The following is a 27,233-nucleotide window of genomic DNA, read 5'->3' as shown; positions in this document are numbered from 1 at the left end:
AGGATTGCTTGAGCCCAGGAGTTTGAGGTTGCTGTGAGCTACCATGACGCCACTACACTCTACCCAGAAAGACAAAGTGAAACTCTGTCTCAAAAAAACAAAAAAAATCTGTGGTTCTTTAAACCAACAAGAGGCCCTCTACCTCCCAAATATTCCCAGTCCTACAGAGGAGAATTTGTCTCCTTGTGTATGATCTGTCTCTGGAAGAGCTTAGGAATGGATTTGTCTTATTTTCTCTCTTTTAGGTGGCATTCTACTGAGTACCAGTCGGCACTACAGGTCAAAGCCCACCCATGGCATTGGAAGATACCAGCACTTAATTAAAGCACAAGAGGTACGGGCCAGGGGGAGTCCTTTAGAAAAGGATAGTGTGCAGCTTTTGCAAAGACCTGAAGATCAGATATGTAGGTTGGGTAATATTGAAGATGGAAAGGATAGAGAGTTGCCCCTCAGTCCTCTCCAGTTATTTAGTTTGGGATTATACAGACTGGAGATGTTTCTATCAGCTTCTAATCTTGTTCTTAAGCCAGTTTATCATAGTAAAACGCAAATGGTTTGATTTTATTATATGTAATACTTTAAAAAAAAAAACTTAGTATAGTCCTTAGTTCAGTATGGAACTCACAGTGGAAATAATAAATTAAGTTTAGTTGAATAAATGGTTTATGGCAAGTAGAGGTGGATTTATATTTTCAGCCAAACAGCTGATTTTTATAGTATTTGCAGATCTAAATATATATGTGCTCCTTGAATCCATTATCACAGATAACTAGTTATTAGTTCTAAGCATTTTGAAATTATTTAGCTCATTTCTTTGGCCCCAGCTGCACAGTTGTTTCTGTGGTGGTTAGATTTCTATGCATGTGCAGAGGATTTTGTGATGGAGTTACCACAACATTGGCCTGAAAGTCAGCAGATCTGGCTTTGAGTCTCGATTCTGTTACTTCCTATAAACAGTACAATTAGGGAGATTTTGCTGTTCTACTTGGGCAGACTTCAACATCTTTCGGTTCTTTGGCTTATTTTAATGCTCCCACGCAACTGTGTATCTTCCATTTGCCTTTCTCTTCTTGGCAGAGGTCCAATACCACTGTATTTGGGCCTTAGAAGCCACTAAACTTGCCATGTTCTCCTGAGCATCATCCTTATATTATGGAATATCATGAGAAGAACATTGCCATGTCTGGGGCCTGTATCAGGCAGGCTCCCAGCAGAAAACAGATGCCTTACTAAAATTGTTCCTTTGTAGTGGGAAGATTACTGAATTAGAACTAGGAAACTTCTGTCCTAGGCTTGGTTTGGCCACTTTTCAGCTTTCTGACTTTATATAAGTTAACCTTACCCATCTAGGTATGGTGGGCCTTGAAATTATACATAAAATGTTGCATGTATGTGAATTTTTCTAGGGAGAGGGTTCATAGCTTTTATTAGATTCTTCACAAAGGTTAAGAAACTCTAGATTAGAATATCTTTAAGAGTCTTTGAACTTGGATATCATGTAACTTCAGGATGTTTTGAAATATTTATTGAACATCTATTATGTGCTCAGCACTTTTTTTTTTTTTTTTTTTTTTTTTGAGACAGGGTCTTGTTCTGTTGCCCAGGCTGCAGTGCAGTGGCATGACCTTAGCTCACTGCAACCTTGAACTCCTGGGCTCAAGTGATCCTCCTGCCTCAGCTTCCTGAGTAGCTGGTACTAGAGGCATGTGCCACCATGCCCAGCTAATTTTTCTTATTTTTTGTAGAGACAGGGTTTCTCTATGTTGCCCAGGCTGGTCTTGAACTCCTGGCCTCATGTAATCATCCTTCCTTGGCCTCTCAAAGTGCTGGGATTATAGGCGTGAGCCACTGCCCCCAGCTGCTGGGCACTCCTGATGCCTTGCCTATTCAGAGTGGGTTGCAAAATAATTTTACAAGGTGAATGCACAAGACCTGGTTATGCTCAGAGAGAGCTTGTAAATCAGCAGAGATAAGACACAGATAATTATACTCCCAGGCAGAAAGTGACAAGTGCTTAAAGGAAGATACAAAGTGCTATTAAAATTCAGAAGAAGGAGTGATTTACACCCTGAGTTGTGACACCTTAGAGTAAGTTGTTTTATTTTGAGACATCCCTCTTCTAAAAGTCCCATATAAATTAGTGGAAAATAAAATTAATTTTGTTTGGGTGGGGTTTTTTTTGTTTTTAAAAAATTTCTTGGGGCCGGGCGCGGTGGCTCACGCCTGTAATCCTAGCCCTCTGGGAGGCCGAGGCGGGTGGATCGCTGGAGGTCAGGAGTTCGAGACCAGCCTGAGCGAGACCCCGTCTCTACTAAAAATAGAAATAAAAATTATCTGGACAACTAAAATATATATATAGAAAAAATTAGCTGGGCATGGTGGCGCATGCCTGTAGTCCCAGCTACTCGGGAGGCTGAGGCAGTAGGATCGCTTAAGCCCAGGAGTTTGAGGTTGCTGTGAGCTAGGCTGATGCCACGGCACTCACTCTAGCCCGGGCAACAAAGTGAGACTCTGTCTCAAAAAAAAAAAAAAAATTTTCTTGGGATCCTTTCTTTAAGATAATTTTCTGCATATGCATGCTCTGACCCACTCCTTAGTTTGGTATAAAAGGGAGTTTAATACCATGTGTCCTCATCATCTTCTCCAGCCTCTCTTCCCATTTCATGAATACCATTCTTTGACTGTGTCGGGCCTCTTGCTTTTCATCCAAATCATTGTACTATTTCATGGCCTCTCACATGCTGTCCTGTCTACTTGGAAGACCTTTTCCCCTTATTCACTTGGCTAACTCTTCTTCAACCTTTAAATCTCATTAAGAAACCAGGATGAGGAGGTACACAAATGAATCTCCCCTTCTGATAATCCTTCCTGAATTCCCTGCGCTGACTTCCTTTTCCTACCATGAACTGCCAGAATTCCTTGTGCTTCCTCTGTCCTAGGACTTATTGCTCTATGTTTGTTTTGGTTTTTTTTTGGGGGGGGGAGTGGAGAGGGGTTTGGTTTTTTTGGAGACAGTCTCACTTTTTCGCCCTGGCTAGAGTGTAGTGGCGTCATCATAGGTCACTCAACCTCAAACTCCTGGGCTCAAGCAATCCTCCTGCCTCAGCCTACCAAGCAGCTGGGACTACAGACGTGCACCACCATGCCTGGCTAATTTTTTCTATTTTTGGTAGAGATGGGATCTTGCTCTTGCTCAAGCTGATCTCAAACTTCCGAGCTCAAGTGATCCTCCCGCCTCAGCTTCCCAGAGTGCTAGGATTACAGGCATGAGCCACCATACCCGGCCTCTGCTCTCTGTTTTAACCCTCTGTTTTGATGACTGTCTCCCCTTCTAGATTGTCAGGTTCCTATGCGTAGAGGTCATGTTTCATATTTCTCTATATCCTCAATGTCCATCACAGGGCCTGGCATCAAGCAGGGGACAGTAAATATTGACTGAGCTGAACTGAACTGTGGTTATTGGTGCTTCCTTGAGGTTTTGTAAATCAGAGCTGGCAAACACCTGGCTCTAGATGACCTTGGTTGTTTGAAGGGAGTGATGCTTCCTTTGGTTAGGACTGTAGGCTTTTCTCTGATGTCATTCAGTGTCCCAGGGTGGCTAGTACAGTAGTGCTAGGTATTGGTGGAAGTTGCTCTGGGCTCCTGGCTTCCTGCATGGAACAAACAGCATAATGAAAGCTCTCATCTACCTGTTTACAGAGGCTCTGTCCTGAGTCCCTGTCTCTTTTATCCCCCTGGGGAACTGGACTAGATAAACTAGAAGAAATCTTGTGTGGCCTCCTTTCTTTTTCTTCCTGAGCCTAGAAAAAACAATAAGTAGCCAGATTCCCGTTTTTTCCTATCTGGGTCTCAGTCTGGCTCCCCTATTCTTTTGAGCCCAACATCCATGAAACAAGAGTTAATTCTCACAAAGTGCTCTTGTCCCATTTCTGCTGGTGTAATCCCTTCATTCTGCCTTCCAAAGGTCCCACGCTCAGTTGTATGACTTCTGAACCTGGAGGCAAAGGTGGTATCTACCTCATCTCAGCTTTTCCTGTCAATACTGATTTTATCTCTTTCTTGCATGGCCTGTTTTATAACCTGGTTCCCATCCCCCCATCTTATGCCCTAGTCCGTGATGCTTCTCTGAGGAGGTAATAGGAGGAGTGATAAAAATGAAGCTTCCTTTTGGGTGGCGGCATGGGGGATGACAGCAAATGTGGTATTCCAGTTCACAGTATGGACACAACCTCCTTCTCATAGAGTTCCCTTTTTGCACCTATGTTTCAGGAACGTTTTCTCATACACCAATGCTCACCTGCCCCTGTGCCTTTGCACATGTTCTTTCCTCTGTATGGGATAAATATCCCTCCTTTTTTCTCTGTGGTGCTTATTGTGTAAGACCCAACTTGACTTGTGGCAGTGAGGGATCACATTTCAGAGCATATTTCCAGACCTAGCACTGTGTCTCAATGTGTAGATGTCATTATTCCATCAAAGGCCCTGCATCATTCTGTTGAATTTAAAAGGCTTCAGATGTTTTGGATTGATTTATATTTGATAGAAATAAAAATAATAACAGTCATTCACATTTGTATAGCACCAGCTCATTTCTCCCAAGACCATTTACTTGCCCTCAACTGCTAATCCATCTTCCAATCTTGGGGTGATAACAGCTCAATAATCAGAGAATTGCCAAGAGGAAGATGTGGGAAGATGAAATGGAGGGAAGAAAAATTGCTGTCAGTTTGTTATATGTTCTCATTCCCAGGCTCTGGAGCAAGAGAGTAAGGTAATTTTCTTTCTCTTTATGGAATGGCCACTAGGAATCAAGTTATCTTTCCCTTGGAAACTTCATGCTCCTTTTACTGTTGATATAGAGGAAGCGTCTGCCATTTCTGACACCTTTTTATTTTATTGTAGCACCCATATATAGATAAACTCTCACAGCCACAAGTCTGTAAGGAGATTGGAATCATTCCCAGAAAAATCAGCAGGTCAGAATTACTTTATGGTAACAGTGCTAGCTTCCTGGGAACAAAAAGTTTTGCTGGTCTAGTGACAGTAGGGCTAGACATGTATTAATATTATAGGACTGGCTTAGGGAGAGTTGTTTTATACTAGCACTGATGTTTTACCTCAAATCTATTTCTTATAACTCACTGAAAAGAAAAACCATTATTGAGCATCTACTGTATGCCAGGCACTGTGTTAAATACCGATGATGCTCAGGTGAATGGACGTGGTCTCTTTCTACAAAAAGCATACAGCCTGCTCGGAAAGTTAGTGCTCAAAAATGTACTAAATATATTTGGTAAGTGCTTTATTAGGAGAATATAGTAAACATCAAGAGAGCAAAGACGAGCAATTCTCTCATCATGTTGTACATGGTAAATACACACAATTTTATCTGTCAATTTTATTTTATTTTATTCTATTATACTTTTTAATTTATTTTTAAAGATAGGCTCTTGTTCTGTTGCCTAGGCTGGAGTACAGTGGCATGATCATAGCTCACCACAGCATCGAACTCTTGGGCTCAAGCAATCCTCCTACTTCAGCCTCCTGAGTAGCTAAGATTTACAGGAATGTGCCATCCAGCTAGGTTTTTTTTTTTTTGGTTTTTAGTTTTTTGGATTTTTTTTTTTTTTTTTTTTTTTTTTTTTTTAGAGATGAGGTCTCACTATGTTGCCCAGGCTGGTCTTGAACTCCTGGGCTCAAGTAATCCTCTTGCCTCCCAAAGTGCTGGGATTACAGGCATGAGCCACCATGCCCCAACATATCTGTTAATTTAAAAAAATAATACATATTTCTTTTAAAAAGGAAGCAATTTTTCATTAAAGGATCAGTGAAGGTGTCACAGAGTTCACCTCAGCAAACATTTATTAAATGCCACCTGTATTCTTGGTACTGGGTATATAAAGTTGAACTGGACACTCCTCTAGGAGTGTCCAGTTGCTTGGGGTAGCTGGTAACACTGGGCTGTAAAGAACATAACAAAGTTCCCTAGGGGTTTTCCAGGCACAGGTAATGACCCCAGTGAAGACCTGACTCTTTGCCTATGCCATTAGAGCCCCTAGTCTCTAGCTTAGTGGGAGTCTCACCTGTTTGGCCAAACTACAACAGTGTGAAATTTTTAGATGGATTCATGTTTGACATTAATAACCGTAATGATCCCTTTTCATTTTCAAAGTGCTTTAACATCCATTATCTCAGTGCCTTGTAACCCATATGCCCTTGGTTCGCTGGTGGTCCTGGAGCTGAACCCCTCCTCAAGTTTAGTGATAACAGCCTTCCCCATTTTAGAAAAACATTAAATGAATGGATAGAATTTTCTAAATTTCAAGTTTTTCTTCCATCAGTTTTACTTGATGAAAACAAATACTAACAGAGAAACTCAGATATGTTTTCATATTTTTTGAGAGGCAGGGAACTCCATTTATAAAATATATCCATATTTTCTGCTAGTCTTCGTTATGCCTGATGAAAGTACATTGATTTGATGTGTATTTCATGGTGTTTCACAAAGAAAAACATTATTTTTTTTTTAAGAGACAGGGTCTCGCTCTTACCCAGACTGGAGTGTGGTGGTACAACCATAGCTCACTGTATAAAACATGTTTTTTTAGGTCCTTTGCAACCAGAACAAATTTGAAAACCATGCTTTTTGATTCAAGAAATATCCTATGAAGGAGGCAGGGCAGAAAAGAAAACTGACTGAGGAGCATGAGTAATTTCTCAATGAACATATGACTAGTAAATGACAGAAGCAGAACTAGAATTCAGTTTAATTGAACTCAACATGTAATATTGCTGAGCTCTAGGAATAGAAAGATGAATGAGACATAGTACTTTCTTACATAAATTGCAATAGTGGTTTGGCTGCCATAATAGACCCATAATAATAGGGGCTTAACCAAGATAAAAGTTTATATCTCTCTCACATAAAAGTGTAAGTAGATATTCCAGCTGTTTGTTTTGCCAGCCTTATCATACTGCTTCTGTCTTGGGGTCTGAGATGGCTGCTCTCTCTTCAGCTATCATGTTCACATTCCAACCAGCAGGACAGAGAAAGGGGAAGCAGTGGGCATGTTTCTTCCCATTAAGAGTACATTTAAGACATTACATACGTCACTTCTGCCCGTACCACACTAGCCAGAACTGTCACATATCCATACGTAGCTGCAAGATTGGCTGGGAAATGTCTTTTTTGTTGTTAATGGTCATGTGTCCAGCTAAAATCCAGCAATTCTGTTGTTGAGAGAAAAAAGGGGAATAGACATTGAGGAAACTGGCAGGCTTTACACCTGTCCTTAGAAGAAAAGACAGAGGTTATGAGAAATATTTTGGAATTAGGTAGACCTGAATTAACACGTTAATTGCCATGTGATTTGTATTTAACTCATGCTGGTTTTGAGCCTGGGGCCTGGTGAAGCAAAACTGGGGCAAGAACCTGCAGTTGGTTTGTGAAAATCTTACTTGTTGATGTTCTTATTGTTACAATTAATATTGACAAATTAAGAACGTGAATTAAATGAATTGAAGTCAATACATTTAGTTTTTCGTTAAATTTTTCATTGAATAGAAAGGATCGTTTTGTTTTCTAAGTTTTTATTCTGTTTTCATAATAAAATACCAGGGTCCCAAGGAAAACTTTTTTTCTAGTGTGGCAGTCAGTGTGTTAAATATTCAGTTCTGATGCTTACTAGTTGTGTATCCTAGGATACATCACTTAACTTTTCTAAGCCACAATTTCCTTGGCTTTAGTAGGAAATATACTTTCCAATGTTGATGTGAAAAATAGGCTAAATGAGAAAATTTTAAGTACTTAGCACAGTGTCTGAAACATAGTGCCCATAAGTAGTGATGATGACGATGGTGATAGCATTAGTCTCTTTTTACAATCCCACAACACTCTATTCTCCTCCTTCAAAACATACATTTCCTTATAATTACTTGTTCTGTATATGCCTTTCCCAATAGATTACAAGCTTCAGAGAGAAGGGACTATGGCTGTCTTATTTACTATCATATCCCTAATGCTAACCCTAGCCTGGCTCATCACCGGTGTTCAGTAATTATTTGTTGAAATCAGTGAACACATGTGGTAAGTGATAGTGTCGTACACGGAGGGGATGCTATGAAAGCACATGTTGTTTTACAGAAATATTGTTTTATAGAGATGTTTTTTATAATATAGAGACAGAAATGATTTTAGGAGTTTTGTAGGGCTTTGTCTTGAAGAAATATGTGAACGTATTAGTTTATGTATTAAAAGTTGTTTTGTCTTAAGAGGGCATTTTATAGGTCAGTGGTAGTTGTTTTTTAAGGTGATGTAGTTTTAAACTTGGGGCTTTTGTCTGTTTTGTATGACAAAGTAGGTATATATGGAGTCATAGGATGAGAGTTGATTAAAGAGTGTCCAACAGACAGACATTTGTGGTTAAAAGTAATTAGTTTAAGAGACAGTTTTTGTTTTATTTTTGACTTTTTAAATTTATAATAACTAGATAAAAAAATATGGAGCCACTATATCTCTGTTTAACTTTTCTGCTAAGTAATAACTTTATTTTAAAACTTAGAAGTTTGTCTTAAAAAGATTTTTTAGGCTGGGTGCGGTGGCTCATGCTAGTAGTCCCAGCTACTCGGGAGGCTGAGGCAGAAGGATCGCTTGAGCCCAGGAGTTTGAGGTTGCTGTGAGCTAGGCTCAAACTCCTGGGCTCAAGCGATCCTACTGCCTCAGCCTCCCAAGTAGCTGGGACTACAGGCATGTGCCACCATGCCCGGCTAATTTTTTCTATATATATTTTTAGTTGGCCAGATCATTTCTTTCTATTTTTAGTAGAGATGGGGTCTCACTCTTGCTCAGGCTGGTCTCGAACTCCTGACCTTGAGCGATCCTCCCACCTCTGCCTCCCAGAGTGCTAGGATTACAGGTGTGAGCCACCGCGCCCAGCCTCAACCTCTTTTTAAAATACAATTTATTGAGTATCATATATCAGGTGCTATAACTACTATGTGTGCCAGGCTTCAAAAACATTATTTCATTGTATAGTATTAGAAATGGTATATTTTATCTAATCCTCAGAATATCCTATGATTATTAAAGACCCTGTTTGAGGAATCAGACTGAGAGATTAAATGACCTGCCCAAGTAGCTAGTAATTTCCAGAGCTAATATTTGAACTGACGATGTTCAGAATTCATCTAACATCTATGCTATTTCCATTTCATATAAATTCACTATATTGAGCTTCACAATAACCTTAGCTGTTACAGATGAGGAAAGTGAGGCCTGGAGAGAGAGGTCACCCAATGTCATGTAGTGACTAAGCAGATAGTTAGGATTTGAGTCCAGATTTTCTTTGGCTCCCATCTCAGTCTAGTGCTCTTTATGCAGCACCAGGCTGTGCCTTCTGTATGTCTCCTGAGTGTATGACACTGAGTTATAAACATACTTGCTTGATCTGCATGCACCTCACAGTTCATTGTGGACTGTTCATAATACCATCACCAAATCATTCAAGTCCCTAGGTGTAAGTTTTGTTATTTTCATTACCAGAATTTCTGGAAGCTGAATATGCTGCAGGCATATTAGCATTTTTGTTTGAGGATTAGGATGATGCAGTTCCTTCCCACCGTTCCTACCCTGGAGAATGCTACTTACAGTGATAGGCAGATACTATTGTGTTAGAGGAGAGAGCCTGGTCTTGGGGCCACAGACCTGGCTTCCAGTTCTGGCTACACACAAAGTACCATTTCCTAACTGTTGTAACCTTAAACAAGTCATTTCTCCTTTCTGGGTCTCAACTTTCCCCTTGTATAAAACTAAGAAGGAAGGAGAGACTAAATTAACTCTAAGATCCGGTCCAGCTATAATAGCCTGTGATTCTAATTTGACTCCTTTCTCTATGTGCTCTTTCCCAGCAAAGTTTCTCAGTAACTTTGGACAAGTAACTTGCCTTCAGAGGATCTAAGTTTTAGTGGTAATAATGTGAACATTTCTGTACAAAAGTGGTTTATTAATTTATCCCATGGTCCATTCGGGGAGGATAGTGCAATCCTACAGAGGGACCTAAGAATGGCTACCCTGGGCCGTCCCACAGTGAATCCAGGCCAGTAATAGGAGTGCCAAGGTTTGATGGTGGACAGTAGTCCATCTTCCCTACCACCTTTCTTCTAGCTTCCTTTCCTTGCCTGCCTGTCCTCCATGTCCCATCAGGATGGGCTTCCCAAACCACAGCTTTATTCATGTACATGCTTTGCACAGATGTGTTTAATAGCTCCCCATGGCATTTGTGGAAGGCCTGAACTCAGTCAGTAGGAATAGAAAGACAGGATGGATGTGAGAAAAATTGTGCAGGTAAAATTACAGAAACTGGTGTCTGATATTATACACAGCTAAGCTTTTGCTGGCTATGCTGTGCCCTGGCTCAGAACTGAAATATATACTGTAATATCACAATGGGCTCCTGATTATGTGGATTGGTCCAGGCAGATCTAGGCCAACATGGAAAAGCAAGTGAGATGCCAAGAGGGACACTAGAGTCAGCTTTCTTTCTTTGTTCCCCTAAAGCAACACCTTTGAAGAGCCCTGGCATTTTCCTCAGTTAAGAAAAGCCTCCTACAGGCTTCAGAGAAGCTCCTCCCCTCTGTGCTGGAAAATTTCAGCTGCTCTCCATTGCATTCTGACTTTAGCATTCTTCATAGCTCTGACTGCAGAGCTGACTGTCATGATGAGAAGTCCTGATTGCTGCATTTAGCCACGGATGTGGCAGGCTCTGAAGAAGAGACAGCCAAATTCCTGCACCTTGATGGTTGGTCTCTAGAGGATAGCTTCTCACTGATAGCAAGGTCTAGCACCCTGGGGTGGCCACCACTGTTAAGAACTTTCCTAATGCAGAGACTGCAGTGGAAAACTTTCCTGCACTGAGGGTCAGGAGGTCTGGGTTTTAGTTCCTGGGATCTGTGTTATTTGGCTGTATAACTTTGGGGAACATATTTAATCCCTCTGGGCTTGATATGCTTCTCCTGCGAGGATGAAGAACCAGGACAAAATCATCTCAAAATTTTTTCCTGTTCTAAAATTCTAAAATAGTGACTCATTACATGTTTTCTCTCTTCCAGGCCCTGTGCTAGATATGAGGAATATAAAAATGCAAATAATAATAAAAGTTGATATTTATTGAGTGTTTAAATGTGTACCACAGATTGTGTTAACCACTTTATACATAGTATTTTGTTGAATTCTCAAAATATCTCTGTGAGATCAGGCCTATCTATTATCAATATTACTGGTTTGTGAAAGAACCATTTCTTTTTTTTTTTTTTTTTATGGGACAATTCACAAATTTGCATGTCATCCTTGTGCAGGGGCCATGCTAATCTTCTTTGTGTCGTTCCAATTTCAGTATATGTGCTGCCAAAGCGAGCACAAGGCCCATTTCTTTGTCCTCTCCTTGCTTCCCCAAATTGGCTTCCTGCTCTTGTAGGTTGGCCTCAAGAGCAATGGTGTGGAGAAACCATTCCAGGTACTCTGTCAAGAACAACTCTGCTGGTGAACCCACTAGACTGCTGGCTGTTAGATAGAGGTAACTTAAGACATATAAGTAGAGATAAATTTTCTCCTTTTTTTCTTAAAAAAGCTATTTTTACCCATGTCAAGACTTATTCTAAATATCCAATTATTATGACAATGTAGTATCATCTCTAGATAGTCAGATAGTCCAGTGGAACAGAATAAAGAGTAAAGAAATAGGCTGGGCGCGGTGGCTCACGCCTGTAATCCTAGCACTCTGGGAGGCCGAGGCGGGAGGATGGCTCGAGGTCAGGAGTTCGAGACCACCCTGAGCAAGAGTGAGACCCCGTCTCTACTAAAAATAGAAAGAAATTATTTGGCCAACTAAAAATATATATAGAAAAAATTAGCCGAGCATGGTGGCGCATGCCTGTAGTCCCCTACTCGGGAGGCTGAAGCAGGAGGATCGCTTAAGCCCAGGAGTTTGAGGTTGCTGTGAGCTAGGCTGACGCCATGGCACTCTAGCCTGGGCAACAGAGTGAGACTCTGTCTCAAAAAGAAAAAAAAAACATAGTAGAACCCAGCTTGGTGGTGCACACCTATAATCCCAACTATTTGGGAGGCTGAGGCATAAGGATTGTTGGAGTCCAGGAATTCAAGACCAGCCTGGGCAACATAGTAAAAACCCTTTCTCAAAAAAAAAAACAAAAACAAAAACAGATTTTAAGATTCTAATTTTAAATTGATAAAAGTTTACAGTATTAAAAATTCAAAAAATATAGAAGGAAAGTAGTTAAAAATTCTGTTTCCTACCTCTATTCCCTAGCCATCCAGTTCCCTCACAGGCATCCAATGATTGTAGTATTTTCTATACATTCTTCCAGAGATATTTTTTGAATATGCAAGCAAATAAATATGTTTGTAATTACACACATGCTCATGCATGCGCGTGCACACACACACACATCTGTTCTCTCCTACCTACCCTTTTTATATGTGTGGCAATATTTTGAAAACATTATTCTACAGTTTGCCTTTATCATTTAATTTATCTTAAACACCTTTCCATATCAGCATATAAAGAAGTGCTTTATTTCTGCTTACAGCTGCATAATTTATTTGACAAGTCTCCCTCTTGATGGCCATTTAGGTTAGATTATTTTCAGTTGAGAAGCTTTCTTCATTCTGACCTATGTTGTATGAAATATCTTTTCCCAGGCCTGCCTCATTTTAACTTGTTATATCAACCTACACAAGTTAATATGTAATGAAGCAATATCTTCTATGACAAGGAAATCAAATAGTTATTGTATCTCTCAGTTCTCAAGTGGAAGGCTGTGTGTAGACAATTGTTGAATTTTAGAGCTGGAATGGCTAGAAGAGAACTAATGCTAAGATTCCTTGCTGTTGATTTCTTTAAGATTCTGATGAAAGCTAAGGATTCTCTCTTCAGAAAAATGCACTCGTAAAATTTTGCGTATAAATTTTGGGGTTCATAGACCCCTTGAAATCCATCTATGGGTTCTAGATTAACAATATTTTAATCTAGCATAACCCCATCAATTTACAAATTGAGAAACAGAAGGCCAGAGACGGGAGGTGAGTCTCAAAACAAAGTAGCAGCAGAAGACAATCACGTGTATTCATGTTAAAGTAACGACAGCAACTTATTAACATTAGTGGCACTAAAGTTGGTATTCAACCCCCCACTGCTAAATTTGACTGGCTTTTTAAAATATAAAATAAAAATAAATAATAATGACAGCAATATTGTCTCTCCTTGCTTTGGCTGATGTCACAGCCCAAACTGGCCTGGGAAGCTGCCTGTTCCTTCCCAGGAGCCTTCAGTTTGTACGTAGGGGGTAACCTGAGAGAAAAATGGTGAACAAATTTATTTGAAAGATAGACTATTTTAATATCAAAGTGGTATTATTAGAATTTCTTATACAAAACCTTGATTTATTTTCTTTCTCTTTTTATTTGTTTTCTGTTTAGCCCAAGAAGAAGAGAGGAAAGGTAGAAGTGAGAGCCATTAATTTGGGGACAGATTATGAATATGGTGTTTTAAACATTCACCTGACTGCTTATGACATGACCCTGGCAGAGAGTTATGCCCAATATGTTCACCACCTCTGCAACCATCTCTCCATTAAAGTCGAAGAAAGGTATGAAGGATGCCTTTGTATGGGATGTTCTTGGTGTGGGTAGCATGATCTGCTTTTTGTTAAATCAGGTTTTTGAGATATAATTTACATGTAGTAAAATTCACTCTTTTTAGGTGTACAGTTTGCCACAATCTAAATATAGAGCAGTTTCACTAACCCAAAAAATTCCCTGCTGCCCTGGCATGGTCACTCTCCTTCCCCTGCCCCACTCAAGTCCGTGGCAACCACTGATCAATTTTCTGTCCCTATTGTTTTAACTTCTCTAGAATATCATGTAAATAGAATCACACAGTATGTAGCTATTTGTGTCTGGCCTCTTTCACTTAGCATAATGTGTTTGACATTCATCCATGTTTTTACAAGTTTTTTTTTAATTGTGATAAAATACACATAACATAAAGTTTGCCATACTAACCATACATTTTTAAATGTACAGTGTAGTGATATGAAATACATCATAATGTTGTGCAACCATCACCACCATCCACCTCCATGACTCTTCATCTTATAAAACTGAAACTTCATACCCATTAAACAGTAACTTCTCATTCCTACCTCCCCCCAGCCCCTGGCAACCACCCTTCTACTTTCTGTCTCTGATTTTGACTACTCTACCTCTTATAAATGGAATCTTGTCTTTTTGTAACTGGTTTATTTCCCTTAGCATAATGTCCTCAAAGTTAGTCTATATGGTAGCGTATGTTAGAATTTCCTTCCTTTTTAAGGTTGAATAATGTTACATTATATTTATACACACCACATTTTGCTTAAAACCACTATGAGATACCACTATATACCTATTAAATAGCTTTAAAACAAATAGACAATACCAAGTGCTGACCAGGAAGAGGAGAAATGGCTTATTTGCCATCTGTATATCTTCTTTGATGATGTGTCTCTTCAAATCTTTTGTCCATTTTTAAAATTGGAACCAAGTGCAGTGGTACAGGCATGTAGTCCCAGCTACTTAGGAGGCTGAGGCAGGAGGATTGCTAGAGCCCAGGAGTTTCAGGCAACATAGCAAGACCCTGTCTCTAAAAAAAAAAAAAAAAAAAAAAAGTTAAAATTGGGTTTTTGAAAAATTATTGAGTTATGAAAATTCTTTGTCTGTTTTTAGATACTAGTTCCTTTTCAGATATGTGTTTTGCAAATATTTTTCTCCTTCTGTGACTTATTGCCTTCTTAACAGTGTGTCTTTTGAAGAGCAGAATTTTTAAGTCTGATGAAGTTCAATTTACCAATTTTTTCTTTTATGTTTTGTGCTTTTGGTATCATACCTAAAAATCTGGCTGGGCATCATAGCTCACGCATGTAATCCCAGCATTTTGGGAGGCCAAGACAGGAAGATTGCTTGAGGCCAGGAGTTTGAGACCAGCCTGGGTACTTGTAGCAAGGCTTGCTTCTACAAAAAATTTTTTTAATTAGCTGGGCATGGTGGTATATGCCTTATAGTCTCAGCTATTTGGGAGACTGAGGCAGGAGGATCACTTGAGCCCAGGAGTTTGAGGTTGCAGTGAGCTATGAAGACCCAACTACTCTCTAGCCTGGGCAACAGAGCGAGACCCTGTCTCAATCAATCAATCAATAATCAATCTATCTGTCTGTCTATCTTAGCCTAACCCAAGCTCATAGAGATATTTTCATATGTTTTCTACTAGAAGTTCTATAGTTTTAAGTTTTACATTTACATCAGTGATGCATTTTGAATTATTTTGTATATAATGTGAGATATGGATCAAAATCCTTTTTTTTTTTTGCATGTGGATATCCAATTGTTCTAGCACCATTTGTTGAAAAGATTTTATTTCTCTATGAATTATCTTAGCACCTTTGTTGACAATATATTGACCATGTATGTGTGGGTCTATTTCTGGACTCTGTTACATTGATTATATATATATGCTTACACCAATACCACACTGTCTTGATTACTGTCAATCCCAACTCCCACCCTCAGTCTCTGGCAACCACGGATCTATTTTCTGTCTCTGTAGTTTTGCCTTTTCCAGAATGACATATAGATGGAATCATACGGTATTTTTCCTTTTGAGTCTGGCTTCTTTCACTTAGCAAAATGTGTTTGAAATTTATCCACGTTGTTACCTATATGAAGTAGTTTGTTCCTTTTTGTTGCTGAGTAGCATTTCATTGAAAGGATGTACCACAGTTTATCCACTCACTGATTCAAGGACATTTGTATCATTTCCAGTTTGTGGCAATTATGAATAAATCCACTATAAATATGTGCAGGTTTTTGTGAGAACGTAAGTTTTCATTTCTCTAGGAGTGTGACTGCTGTGTCAAATGCTAAGTGTAGTATATGTAAATTTATAAGAAACTACCAAACTGTTTTCCGAAGTGTTTGTGCAATTTTACTTTCTCACCAGCAAATTATGAGAGTTCAAGTTCTACATTCCAAGTTTCCTTTTAAAATTTATTTTTTAAAAGTGAGTTGATTTAAAAGAAAAATATTTAATAAATAATAGTTTGGATAGTTTGCCATTGTATAAGGTAGTACATGCCTAATATGTGGATATGGGAAAAATTATACTTTCTTACTCATTAGATATTAGTATATTCCCATTTTACAGATGTGGAAACCAAGGCCTAGAAGGCCCAAAAGTCACAAAACCAGTAAGTTGCCTCAATTTAAATTCAGTTCTCCCTAACTCCAGTATTATTAGTTCTATAGGGTCTTATTTTAAATCCTTAAGCCAAATTTGAACTTTTAAACCTTTATAACTTAGAGTACAACTGTGCTCAAAGTGCTCTGTAGAAGATTTGATAATAAGCTATGACTTTAGCTCTCACAGCTGACAGTACTTCAATTCTATTAAGCCTAAAAATGTGCTTTATCTCTTTTTGATGCCCCAGAGAGTTGGTTGCTCTTTCAGCACTTGACACACACCTCTATCATGTCACTTAGTGCTCTGGGCTGTAATGATCTATTCATGTGTCAGTTCCCCTTCCCTCTGACTGTGCATTCCCTCTAGATTGGGACTGTGTTCTTTCTTTCTTTAGTACTTAGCACAAGACCTGCCACTTGGGAGATATTCAGTCATTGTTGAAAGAATCACAGACTCTTGAATATGACTACACAATTCAGTTGGGTGGTGTATATACATTTCCTAAAGTTTAATGAAAGTGTTTGTTTGTTTTGAGACAAGGTCTCTCTCTGTTGCCAGAGCTAGAGTGCAGTGGTGTCATCGTAACTCACAGCAACCTCCAACTCCTGGGCTGAAGCAATCCTCCTATCTCAGCCTCCCAAGTAGCTGGAACTACAGGTGGATGCCACCACGACTGGCTAATTTTTCTATTTTTTGTAGAGACAGGGTCTCACTCTTGCTTAGGCTGGTCTCAAACTCCTGGCCTTAAGCAATCTGCCTGCCTCGGCGTCCCAGAGTGCTAGGATTACAGGTGTGAGCCACTGGCCCCAGCCATGAAAGTGTTTTTAATTAATTCGGAAACTATTAATTGAGCCTCTTCTTACAATATGGTAGGCACTACACTCGACATTCTGAATGGAGGATACTAGGGTGAATCTCCCTGATTTCAGAGAGTATATACACATACAGTACACACACACAGACATGCACGTACATACATACACACCAGGAGACATAATTATAACATAATGTGGAAGGTGATATGTGAAAGACGAAGTGCAAAGAGAGTTCAAGGAGGCAGAGTAGCATGTTAATTTAGAGCACTGCTTCTCAAGTACCACTCCAAGAAGATATTGGGAGCTTATGCCAAAATGTACATTCATACTTTGCTTCCCTCATGAAGAAAGTCTTGCTGTTAAAAAAAAGAGTTGGCTAAATTAAACAGTATATCTGGTGACTAGTGTATGCTTCTTATCTTGTCATGAACTAATGACATTCAGCTTATTAATTGCAGCTTGTCTGTGGACCATACTTGGAATAACAAGTGGCTAAGAGTACAAGCTCTGGAATCAAACTGCCTACATTGAAATTCTGGCTCTACCAGTTATTAGCAATATGACCTTGGGAAATTCTGAATCTCCATTTCCTTATCTATATAATGGGGATGATAATTTTTCTATTTCTTTAAGTTCTGAAAATTAAATGAACTAGTACATGACAGCACTTAGCATAGACACTGGCACATTGTAAACACTCTGTAACTAATGTTATTGTTATTAATAATTAATGAAGAATTTTTTTTTCCAGCTGGCAAGGATTAGAGATAGCTTCCTGGAGGTTGTGATGGCAAAGAGGCATTAAATGTCATTCACAGAATATTACTGTCATACCTACAGTGGATCAATTTCTTGGAATAGTGTTTTAAATTTTCAGAAGGATTCTTTAAAGATGCTGTTTTTTTGGCTGGGCCTGGTGGCTCCTGCCTGTAATCCTAGCACTCTGGGAGGCCAAGGCAGGAGGATCACTTGAGCTCAGGAGTTGAGACCAGCCTGAGCCCTAAGCAAGAGTATAACCTCATCTCCACTAAAAATAGAAAAAATTAGCCAAGCATGGTGGCGCACACCTATAGTCCCAGCTACTCAGGAGGCTGAGGCAGGAGGATTGCTTCAGCCCAGGAGTTTGAGGTTGCTGTGAGCTAGGCTGATGCCTTGGCACCCTAGCCTAGGCAATAGAGCGAGACTCTGTCTCAAAAAAATACAAACAAAAAAAGATGCTGCTTTTAAAAACCTGGCTGTAAAAAGCCCTGGCTGCATTTCAGTGAAGGCAGGAAGGCAGTAACATTTGTTGAGCACCAGCTACCACTCTGATAAAGCAAATTACTTTTTCTGTATATTATTTTACTTAATTCAAACAAGCATCTTGTACATAGTGGATCAAAGCATCAACTCTGGAGCCAGACTGCCTGGGTTTTACTCTTGCTCTGCCACATTCTTACCATGTGACATTGGGCAGTATACTTAACCTCTTTGTGCCTGGTTTCCTCATCTGTAAAATGGGGTTATTAAAAGCACCTACCTAAAAAAACTATAGTGAAAATTAAGGGAGCTAACATATTTAAAGTGCTTAGAACTATGCCCAGCAACTGCTGGCTGCTATTATTATTGTTGTTATTATTATAGAAGCTTGCCTATAATTCCTATAACTAATAAGTGGCAAGGTCTGGATTTGAATTCCCCTTTTTTTTTTCCTACCTCTTGATTCTTCCAGTTCTCCACACAGCATTTAGGGTGATCTTTCTAGAATGGAAATAAGATTATGTCACTCTCCTGCTTAAAATCCTTCGATGGCTTCCTACTCCTTTAGGATCTAAATAAAATTTCTTCATGTGGCTTGCCTTTCTTCACATTTTCTCTCCCTCTTCCTCCAGTTACACTGCCTTTGTTTTTGCCTCTTTCTACCTCAGGACCTTTGCATATGCTCAGTTTAGACTACTCTTCCCCCTTCAACTAACTATAACCCCTACTTTTTTCTTAGGCATCATCTTGAATTTTACTTCTTGAGGGAACCTCATTAAGTTAGGTCCTTATTAGCTGGGCATGATGGCTCACACCTGTAATCCTAGCACTCTGGGAGGCTGAGGCAAAAGATCACTTGAGGTCAGGAGTTCAAGACCAGCCTGAGCAAAAGCAATATCCCCCCTCTCTACTAAAAATAGAAAAAATTAGGCAGGCAGATGATGCATGCCTATAGTCCCAGCTACTCAGGAGGCTGAGGCAGGAGGATCACTTGAGCCCCCAGGAGCTGGAGGTTCCAGTAAGCTACGATGATGCCACTGTACTCTAGCTGGGGTGACAAAGTAAGACTCTGTCTCAAGGGGAAAAAAAAAGGTAGGTCCTTATGTTATATATTTAGAAGTAATGGGTATATAAAACTTCTCTTTCATAACACGTGTTATTTATCTTGTAATTCCTTGACTATTATTGGTCTTTCCTAATAGACTTTAAGCTCTGTAAAGCAAGGACTCTTTCTGTCTTCATTAGTGGTCTAACCCTAAGACTTTGCCTAGTGCCTGACACATAGTAAGCACTGAATAAATATTTTTTGATTTGGATCGAATCCTAACAGACATGGACATGATTCCTAGAACAGCAGAATGAACAATGTGCTGGTTTTGCTTCTTTCCTGGCTCTTTGCTGCAAATAGCTCAGAGCATGAAGAGCTGTTTGTTTTTAGCAACTCACTTCTTTGCATTGATTGAGGTTTTCAGACTATTGTTAGGCATTCTCACTGCCCAGCTTTTCAGAGATGAAATTCTTTTTTTCTGACTTTCATTTCATCTTGATCCATTTTTCCTCTGGGAGTGGGGGTGGAATATAGAGATGATGGCTGTAACCTTGAGATGAAATTGGGCTAGACAGCAGTATGCCAGCTTTTGTTCTTTAAATGGTTAGCACTGCTTCTCACCCAGGAGGGGAGGAGAGGAAGAGGCTTCTCATGCCAGTCCCTTAATTTATCTTCATTGCTTGCTGAGCAGCTGCCTGAGGAGATGGAAATCTTACTCATCTGGGAGCAACTTCCAAGCCTGAACATGAACCAGCCCCTGTGCTCTGCAGAGAGTAAAAGCATCACTCAGCATCACTTGCTATGAGGCCACTCTTTCCTTTTAAAAAATATACTTACATTTTTTTAAAAATTGAGGTATAATTTATATAAAGTGAAGTTCACAGTTTCTGAGTTCCCCAAAACCCCAGCAAATTCCATTGTGTCCCTTTCCAAGCAGTACTCCACAAAGGTAGCACTATTTTCTCATGTTAGGTTGACTGTTGAAATCCTAATCTTTCATTTCTCTCCTGTTTTTGCTTTCTGATCATCCAAGCAATGTTTATTGCAGAAAATTTGGAAAGCACAGAAAAGTGTAGATACTAAAGAAAAATAGTCTGTACTCTGGCCACTCAAAGGCTTGTTATACTTTGAAATGACCAGAGTTCCCAGTATTTCTTTATCAAACAATGTCTGGGCTGGGTGTGGTGGCTCATGCCTGTAATCCTAGCACTCTGGGAGGCCGAAGCAGGAGGATTGCTCAAGGTCAGGAGTTCAAGACCAGCCCAAGCAAGAGCGAGACCCCGTCTCTACTAAAAATAGAAAGAAATTATCTGGACAGCTAAAAATATATATAGAAAAAATTAGCCGGGCATGGTGGCACATGCCTGTAGTCCCAGCTACTCGAGAGGCTGAGGCAGTAGGATCGCTTGAGCCCAGGAGTTTGAGGTTGCTGAGCTAGGCTGACTCCACGGCACTCTAGCCTGGGCAACAGAGCGAGACTCTGTCTCAAATAAAAATAAAAATAAAAATAAATAAAAAACCAATGTCTGGCTTTCTGTTTGTTCTCTTTGAGGGACTCTGACGCCTCGTTGCCTTTGTAGATACTGCTGCACTTTCTTGGAATGCCTTCCAGGCAAACATCTGTACTTATTGTTTACATCTTGATAAATCACTGCCTCACCTGTGACTCCTTTCCTGAGCCCCCCTCTCTCTTTCTAGTCCCTATAACATTCGGCACATACCTATTATTCTCTTTGTCTTATTGTCGTACAGATGTTTGTGTACTCACCTACCTTTCTAAAACACTTGTAGTGAGCTCCTTGAAGCATAGACTTCATATTGCCCACCACAGGTCCTAGAACAGAACAGTAAATGTTTTTTGAATGGATTAATAAATAAACAAATCAATTAAATCTTGCCAGAACTGTTAAAGAAGAAAACCTATGATTAGTGGCAGGAATGGACAACTCTCACTTTAGTTGGTCAGTCTTATCTGCAGAATGACAAAAAGGAAAAATAGTATTTTAGAGTGCTTTTTAGTTTTCCAAAAGCTTTAACATAATTATTTTATTTGATCTTCCATAAGAAGTCTATGATTGTATCCCCATTTTTTTTATGTTGGGAGGTTATTACTATATTTGAATTGGAAGAAGAGGAGATCAGACATTGTGCTACAAAGTGGGAGGGTATGTTATTTATAGAGCCTACATGAAAGAGTTTGTAATACCCAGCATTTACTGACTATTTGGGAGGGCAAGGGACCTGACATTTGTGGGCATAGTGTACCAGACAAATTACTTATGTAATCTCATTTAATCATTGCAAAACCTTAGGCATTAGGTATTTTTTTTTAATTTTATTTATTATTCTTTTCTTTAAAGAGATGGGGTCTCGCTCTGTCACCAAGGCTATAGTGCTGTGGCATTATCATAGCTCACTGCAGCCTTGAACTCTTGGGCTCACAAACCCTGGGCTCCTGAGTAACTGGGACTACAGGCATGCACCACCATGTCTGGCTGATTTTTTAAATTTTTTGTAGAGATAGGATCTTGCTATATTGCCCAGGCTGGTCTCAAATTCCTGGCCTTAAGCAATCCTCCTGCCTAGGCTTCCTAAAGTGCTAGGATTATAGACATGAGCCACCATGCCTGGCCCTGGCTGATTTTTAAAAAAACTTTTTTAGAGATAGGGTCTTGCTATGTTGAATTAGGTTTTACTATTCTCATTTTATAGCTGAAGAAATTGAGACTCAGAAAGCTGAATTAATTTGTCTAAGTTCAAATAGGTAATAAGTGACAGAGCCAGTATTTAAATCTATGACTGTCATGGCTCTAATCCATTTTCTATTACTCTAAACTTCTTTTTGTAGATATCCATGTATAGAGGGACATGCCCCTTGCTATTATGTGATGAGACTTTGTGAGGCATGAAAACTGAGGAATCCTACTGTAATTATTATTTATTTTCAGTTTCCTGAACGTTTTGATAAGATAAACATAACACTAATGCCCTATTTTTGTGTAGCCATTAGTCTAGTCCTATCTCATCACCATACCTGATTCTCAAAATTATCTATTGATATAGGCCAAGTTGTAATTGTATTTATACATGAAGAAACTGAGGCCCAGAGGGAGAAGTGAATATTGCTAATAAGTGGCAGAGCCAACACTTGACACCAATTTCAGTGTTCTTTTCACTGCAGTATGTATAATAGATTTGCTGAAGCTGGTTATAGTAAGCATGGACTCTACAACAGTGCTTCTCAACACAGATGTTACCCCTCAGGGGACAATTAATAATGTCTGGAGATAATTTTGATTGTCACCACTTGGGAGATACTGCAGGCATCCAGTGGGTAGAGCCTAGGGGTGTATAGGCCAGCCCCCACAACAAAGAATTATCTGGTCCAAAATGTGAGTAGCACCATGGTTGAGAGATCCTGTTCTAGAACAATTGAGTTTCATGCCTTATTTCTCCAGAACAGATGGAATACCCGAGGTTAGCCTCCAAAGCATACCTAGTGATGAGCTTGATTCTTTTAGAAATGGCTATTCTTCAATAGCAGCAAATATGTATTAATCACCAGGTTTTATTCATAATATTGTATTAAGCATGATTATGGATGCAGAAAGGCATTAGACATGGTCTGTTCACCCAGGGAGTTTAGAGACTTCTGGAGGAGGTAAAGGGGATCTGGGTACTTTCTTCCTGATTGCAGGTAAGCATCCGCTATTCCGGGAGCTACTGCATGCAGTAGTGGCTGTACTCATGGACTACCCTGATTGATGTGTTGCTGCTGACTTAAGTGAACTCTCCCAGTAACTGACTCTTCCTTTCTACAGTTATGCGATGCCTACCAAAACCATGGAGGTGATGCGGCTGCCGGACCAAGGCAGCAAAATGGTCCTGGACTCAGTCCTTACCACTCATGAGCGAGTGGTTCAGGTAGGCATTCAAGGAGAACCTGAAATGTATTTGCCTCTCCTAGTGCTTCTTTCTGTCTGTTTTTTCTCTTTCTGTCAAGCCCTTTTCTTGCCTGCCACCTGAATGATGCTCTTCTCCAGGATTCAGTTTTGGACCCCTTCATCTCTCCTTTTATAATACCTTCCCCCGTGCAATCTCATTCATTTCCCTGGCTTCAGTGACCATCGTTATATACTGATACTCTCTCTCTCTCTCTCTATATATATATATACACACACACACACACACACACACATACACACATATATATATGTATAGTCCTGATCTGTTAGGTGAGCTTCAGACCTGATACCCCTTTGTCTACTAGACTTTTCCACTTGGATGTTCCACAGGTGTCCTCCCTACACTAAGTGTATGCAAAATTAACTATAGGGTGATTGATTCTCCTCTTTTTCTATCATTCTCTCCACCTTTGAGCCTAATATGTGACCCTTCTTTGTCCTTTGATATCCATTCATTTACCAAATTCTATAGCTTCTACCTCCTAAAAATCTTTCAGATCCATCTACTTCACTTTACCCACATACCAATGTGATCATGTCATTTTCCTGCTTAAAACACTTCACATCCCATTCACTCTAGCCATGCCTGGAGCTAGTTTTAATTCCCTAACACGGTTATGCCTCAACATGTTACTGAATGCTATTTCCTCTGCCTTAAAAACCCTCCACACTACTGTTGAGTTTTCTCAGTTTATTCTTGTTTTTCTTCAAGACTCCACCCAGATGTTACCTCTTCTGGAAGCTTTCTTTGGCCTTCCCTGATTGAGTTGGATAGGTATTTCTTTTCTGGGTTCTTGCAATCCCCTGCCTGCCCTTTCATCACACATCTGAGTCACCTCTGGCTGCTTAGCACAGGGTCTAACACCAGTCAGGTACTGGTCTATATGGGCAACCTGTGTTGAATCAGAAATTCAGTCTGGACTTGATAACCTCTTGGTCCAGTTATGATGTCCATTGCCTATAAGAGCAGATATTTGCAGCGGCCATCTCAGCAAGGAAACACCTGGGCAGATGGCAAGATAAATCCTGTAGAGACCAGGCTCAAAAGCCAGCTTTTGGTGTTAATCCTACACCTTAGGGCTCTCCAGCTACCCAGAAGCTGGCATTTGAGCCCATGCCACGTCTGCCTAATCACCTAGCTTTCAGTTCCCTCCCTTAGAGCATCTTCTTTCATTTTGCAGATCAGCGGTTTGAGTGCTACGTTTGCTGAGATTTTCTTGGAAATAATTCAAAGCAATCTTCCTGAAGGAGTCAGATTGTCAGTGAGGGAGGTAGGTACTAGTTTGGGAAACGGCCTTGTAGTGGCCTACTTTTGCTCAAAATAAGAATAACAACATCTGGACTCCCTCATTTTAGAGCCAACAGAGAGATGTGAATAATTTAGCCCAAGTGATAAGCAGGAAAGATGTACAGTCTGATGGCACCCTGATCATTATTCTGAGGCATCAGGGACGATGCTTTATGGACCACAGGACCTCACTTTCATCAAAGCATCCTGATGTTAGGAGTGAGCCCATGACACTCCAAAATTCTCTCTTTTCAGGCAGTTGTATAGAAGAAAGAACATGGTTTAAGATTATATACAGTGTAATAAATCAGAACACAAATAGGAAAACGTACTTTAGAAAGAAGTTTCCTGGACCTTGAAGGCTTGACTGTAGCCTGACTGAATGAATGCCAGTCAAAAGGATATTTAGCCAGGCATGGAAAACTTGCAAAACATTAGGAACCTTGACCTAAATACTGAGTATTCAGGTCCAGGTGCCAAGATGATCCTTCTTATGACACAGATACATCAGGTCATCTTAGACTGCTACCATTTGCTTCATCCAGCCTCTCTTGTTCTGAGTCCATACTTGTCAAGCTTTTTCTGGTTATTATTTGGGTTTCACATAGATCTCTGTACAGGGAGAGAATGTGCTGGTCATGCTGACTTAAAATATTCCAATCCTTGTGAGTGTTATTCTCTATTGTAAATGGACAATTTTGACATTCTCTCTGTTTCTCTCTCTCTTTTTTTTTTTTTTTTGAGACAGAGTCACTCACTCTGTTGCCCTGGCTAGAGTGCAATGGCGTCATCATAGCTCACTGCAACCTCAAACTACCGGGCTCAAGTGATCCTCCTGCCTCAGCTTCCTGGGTAGCTGGGACTACAGGCACGATCCACCACACCCAGCTAATTTTTTAATTTTTTGTAGAGTTGGGGTCTCACTCTTGCTCAGGCTGGTCTCAAACCCCTGACCTCAAGTGATCCTCCTGCCTCAGTCTCCCAGAGTGCTAGGATTACAGGCATGAACTACTGTGCCCGGTCTCTCCCTCTCTCTTTCTTTTTTTTTTTTTTTTTCGAGACAGAGTCTCACTCTGTTGCCCGGGCTAGTGTGCCATGGTATCAGCCTAGCTCACAGCAACCTCAAACTCCTGGGCTTAAGCGATCCTCCTGCCTCAGTCTCCCGAGTAGCTGGGACTACAGGCATGTGCCACCATGCCCGGCTAATTTTTTTTCTATATATATATTTTTAGCTGTCCAGATAATTTCTTTCTATTTTTTTAGTAGAGATGGGGTCTCACTCTTGCTCAGGGTGGTCTCGAACTCCTGACCTCAAGCCATCCTCCCGCCTCGGCCTCCCAGAGTGCTAGGATTACAGGCGTGAGTGAGCCACAATGCCTGGCCTCTCTTTCTTAAAATGCTTCTATTGTGATTGTTATAGCATTTTGGCATTAATTCTTTATATATCTGTCTTGCCTCACCAGACTATAAGTTCACTGAAAGCAAGGAGGATGTCTGATTAAACTTTGAGTCCCTGGTACCTAATACAATTCTGCTACATAGTAGATAATAAAAGTTAGTGGAACCCAAATCATTCTCTACATAGCTAGCGTATGGGCCCTTTTTGGATGCTGCACATATTTGGGTAACTAAAAGCTCTTCAGTAATTTCCACTTTTTTTTTCTTCTCCCTAGCACACTGAAGAAGACTTCAAGGGAAGGTTCAAAGCTCGGCCAGAACTGGAAGAACTGTTGGCCAAATTGAACTAGCTATTACAGACCTGCAGTATGCCAGCCCTGGTCATCTTCAGTGCTAACGAGAGGACCTTCCTGGGTAGTCAGAGTTAAGCAGGAGAACTTGACCCTGGGATTTCATAATTTCCCATTCCCACAGCCAGGAATGCCTTCTCTCCTCTGTGGCATGGCTGTGCTTGCCAGTTGTTACCACTAACTCTAGTTATCCTCCATCTAATAAAAATGTGCTGCTGAGTGTGTATGTGTGTGTGTGTGTGTGAGTGTGAAGTTGGCCCATTTTGAGGAGTATCTTTAAGAGATTATATTTTCTCTTTGCCTGGTACTTTAGCACAGAAGCATGTTCCCCTTCTGTCTTTCTCCACCTAGAGCAAATTCATCCTTTAAAGCAATCTGGCATGGAGTCCTGTAGTAAAGCAGAGGATCATAATGTAAGTAAATGCTCTATGGGTGGAAATCATAGAGAGAGATTTTGGCTTTGTATTAAAAACTCTCCAGATAGAACTGGAGTCTGTCCATAAGTGAGATAAATTGCTTTGTGGGGTAGTGACTTATCACAAGTATTCAGGTAGAAGTTACATAACTGCTAATTAAGTTTGCCTGGAATGAGTTTAGGCAAAGAATTGAAAGTTGATTTTGATCAGGGGTCAACAAACTACTGCCCATGAACCAAAATCCCATCCACTGCCTGTTTGGTTGTTTAAAATAATTTATTGAGGTGAAATTTATATACCACAAAATTAAGCATTTTAAAATGAATAATTCAGTGGCGTTTAGTACATCTGTTGTACTAAATAGATGCAACTGCCATATCTGTCTAGTTCCAAACCCCACTCCCTGTTTTAATAAATAAAGGTTT

General features: G+C 40.0%; 1 protein-coding gene and 1 non-coding gene across 3 annotated transcripts in view; one reads left to right on the top strand and one right to left on the bottom strand.

Moving 5' to 3' along the window:
* The window catches only part of MRPL48 (mitochondrial ribosomal protein L48), a 46,253-nt gene extending 19,635 nt beyond the window's left edge, over window positions 1-26,618 (top strand). Inside the window, exons 4-8 of one of the 2 annotated variants that reach the window (XM_045555499.1) lie at window positions 246-334; window positions 13,493-13,662; window positions 23,213-23,315; window positions 24,538-24,627; window positions 26,318-26,618. In XM_045555499.1, the coding sequence (XP_045411455.1) occupies window positions 246-334; window positions 13,493-13,662; window positions 23,213-23,315; window positions 24,538-24,627; window positions 26,318-26,392 (527 nt within the window). In that variant the 3' untranslated portion in view covers window positions 26,393-26,618. The remainder of the gene's footprint in view (window positions 1-245; window positions 335-13,492; window positions 13,663-23,212; window positions 23,316-24,537; window positions 24,628-26,317) is intronic. The other variant, XM_045555500.1, reaches the window with a different exon arrangement.
* Window positions 11,308-11,414, bottom strand: LOC123643058. The gene has a single exon (XR_006736634.1). It is a non-coding gene; the product is annotated as a U6 spliceosomal RNA (small nuclear RNA).
* Window positions 26,619-27,233: the final 615 nt, after the last annotated feature.

The sequence above is a fragment of the Lemur catta genome, chromosome 7, assembly GCF_020740605.2.
Source record: "Lemur catta isolate mLemCat1 chromosome 7, mLemCat1.pri, whole genome shotgun sequence".
NCBI lineage: Eukaryota > Metazoa > Chordata > Mammalia > Primates > Lemuridae > Lemur > Lemur catta.
This window is presented reverse-complemented; position numbering and strand designations above follow the sequence as displayed.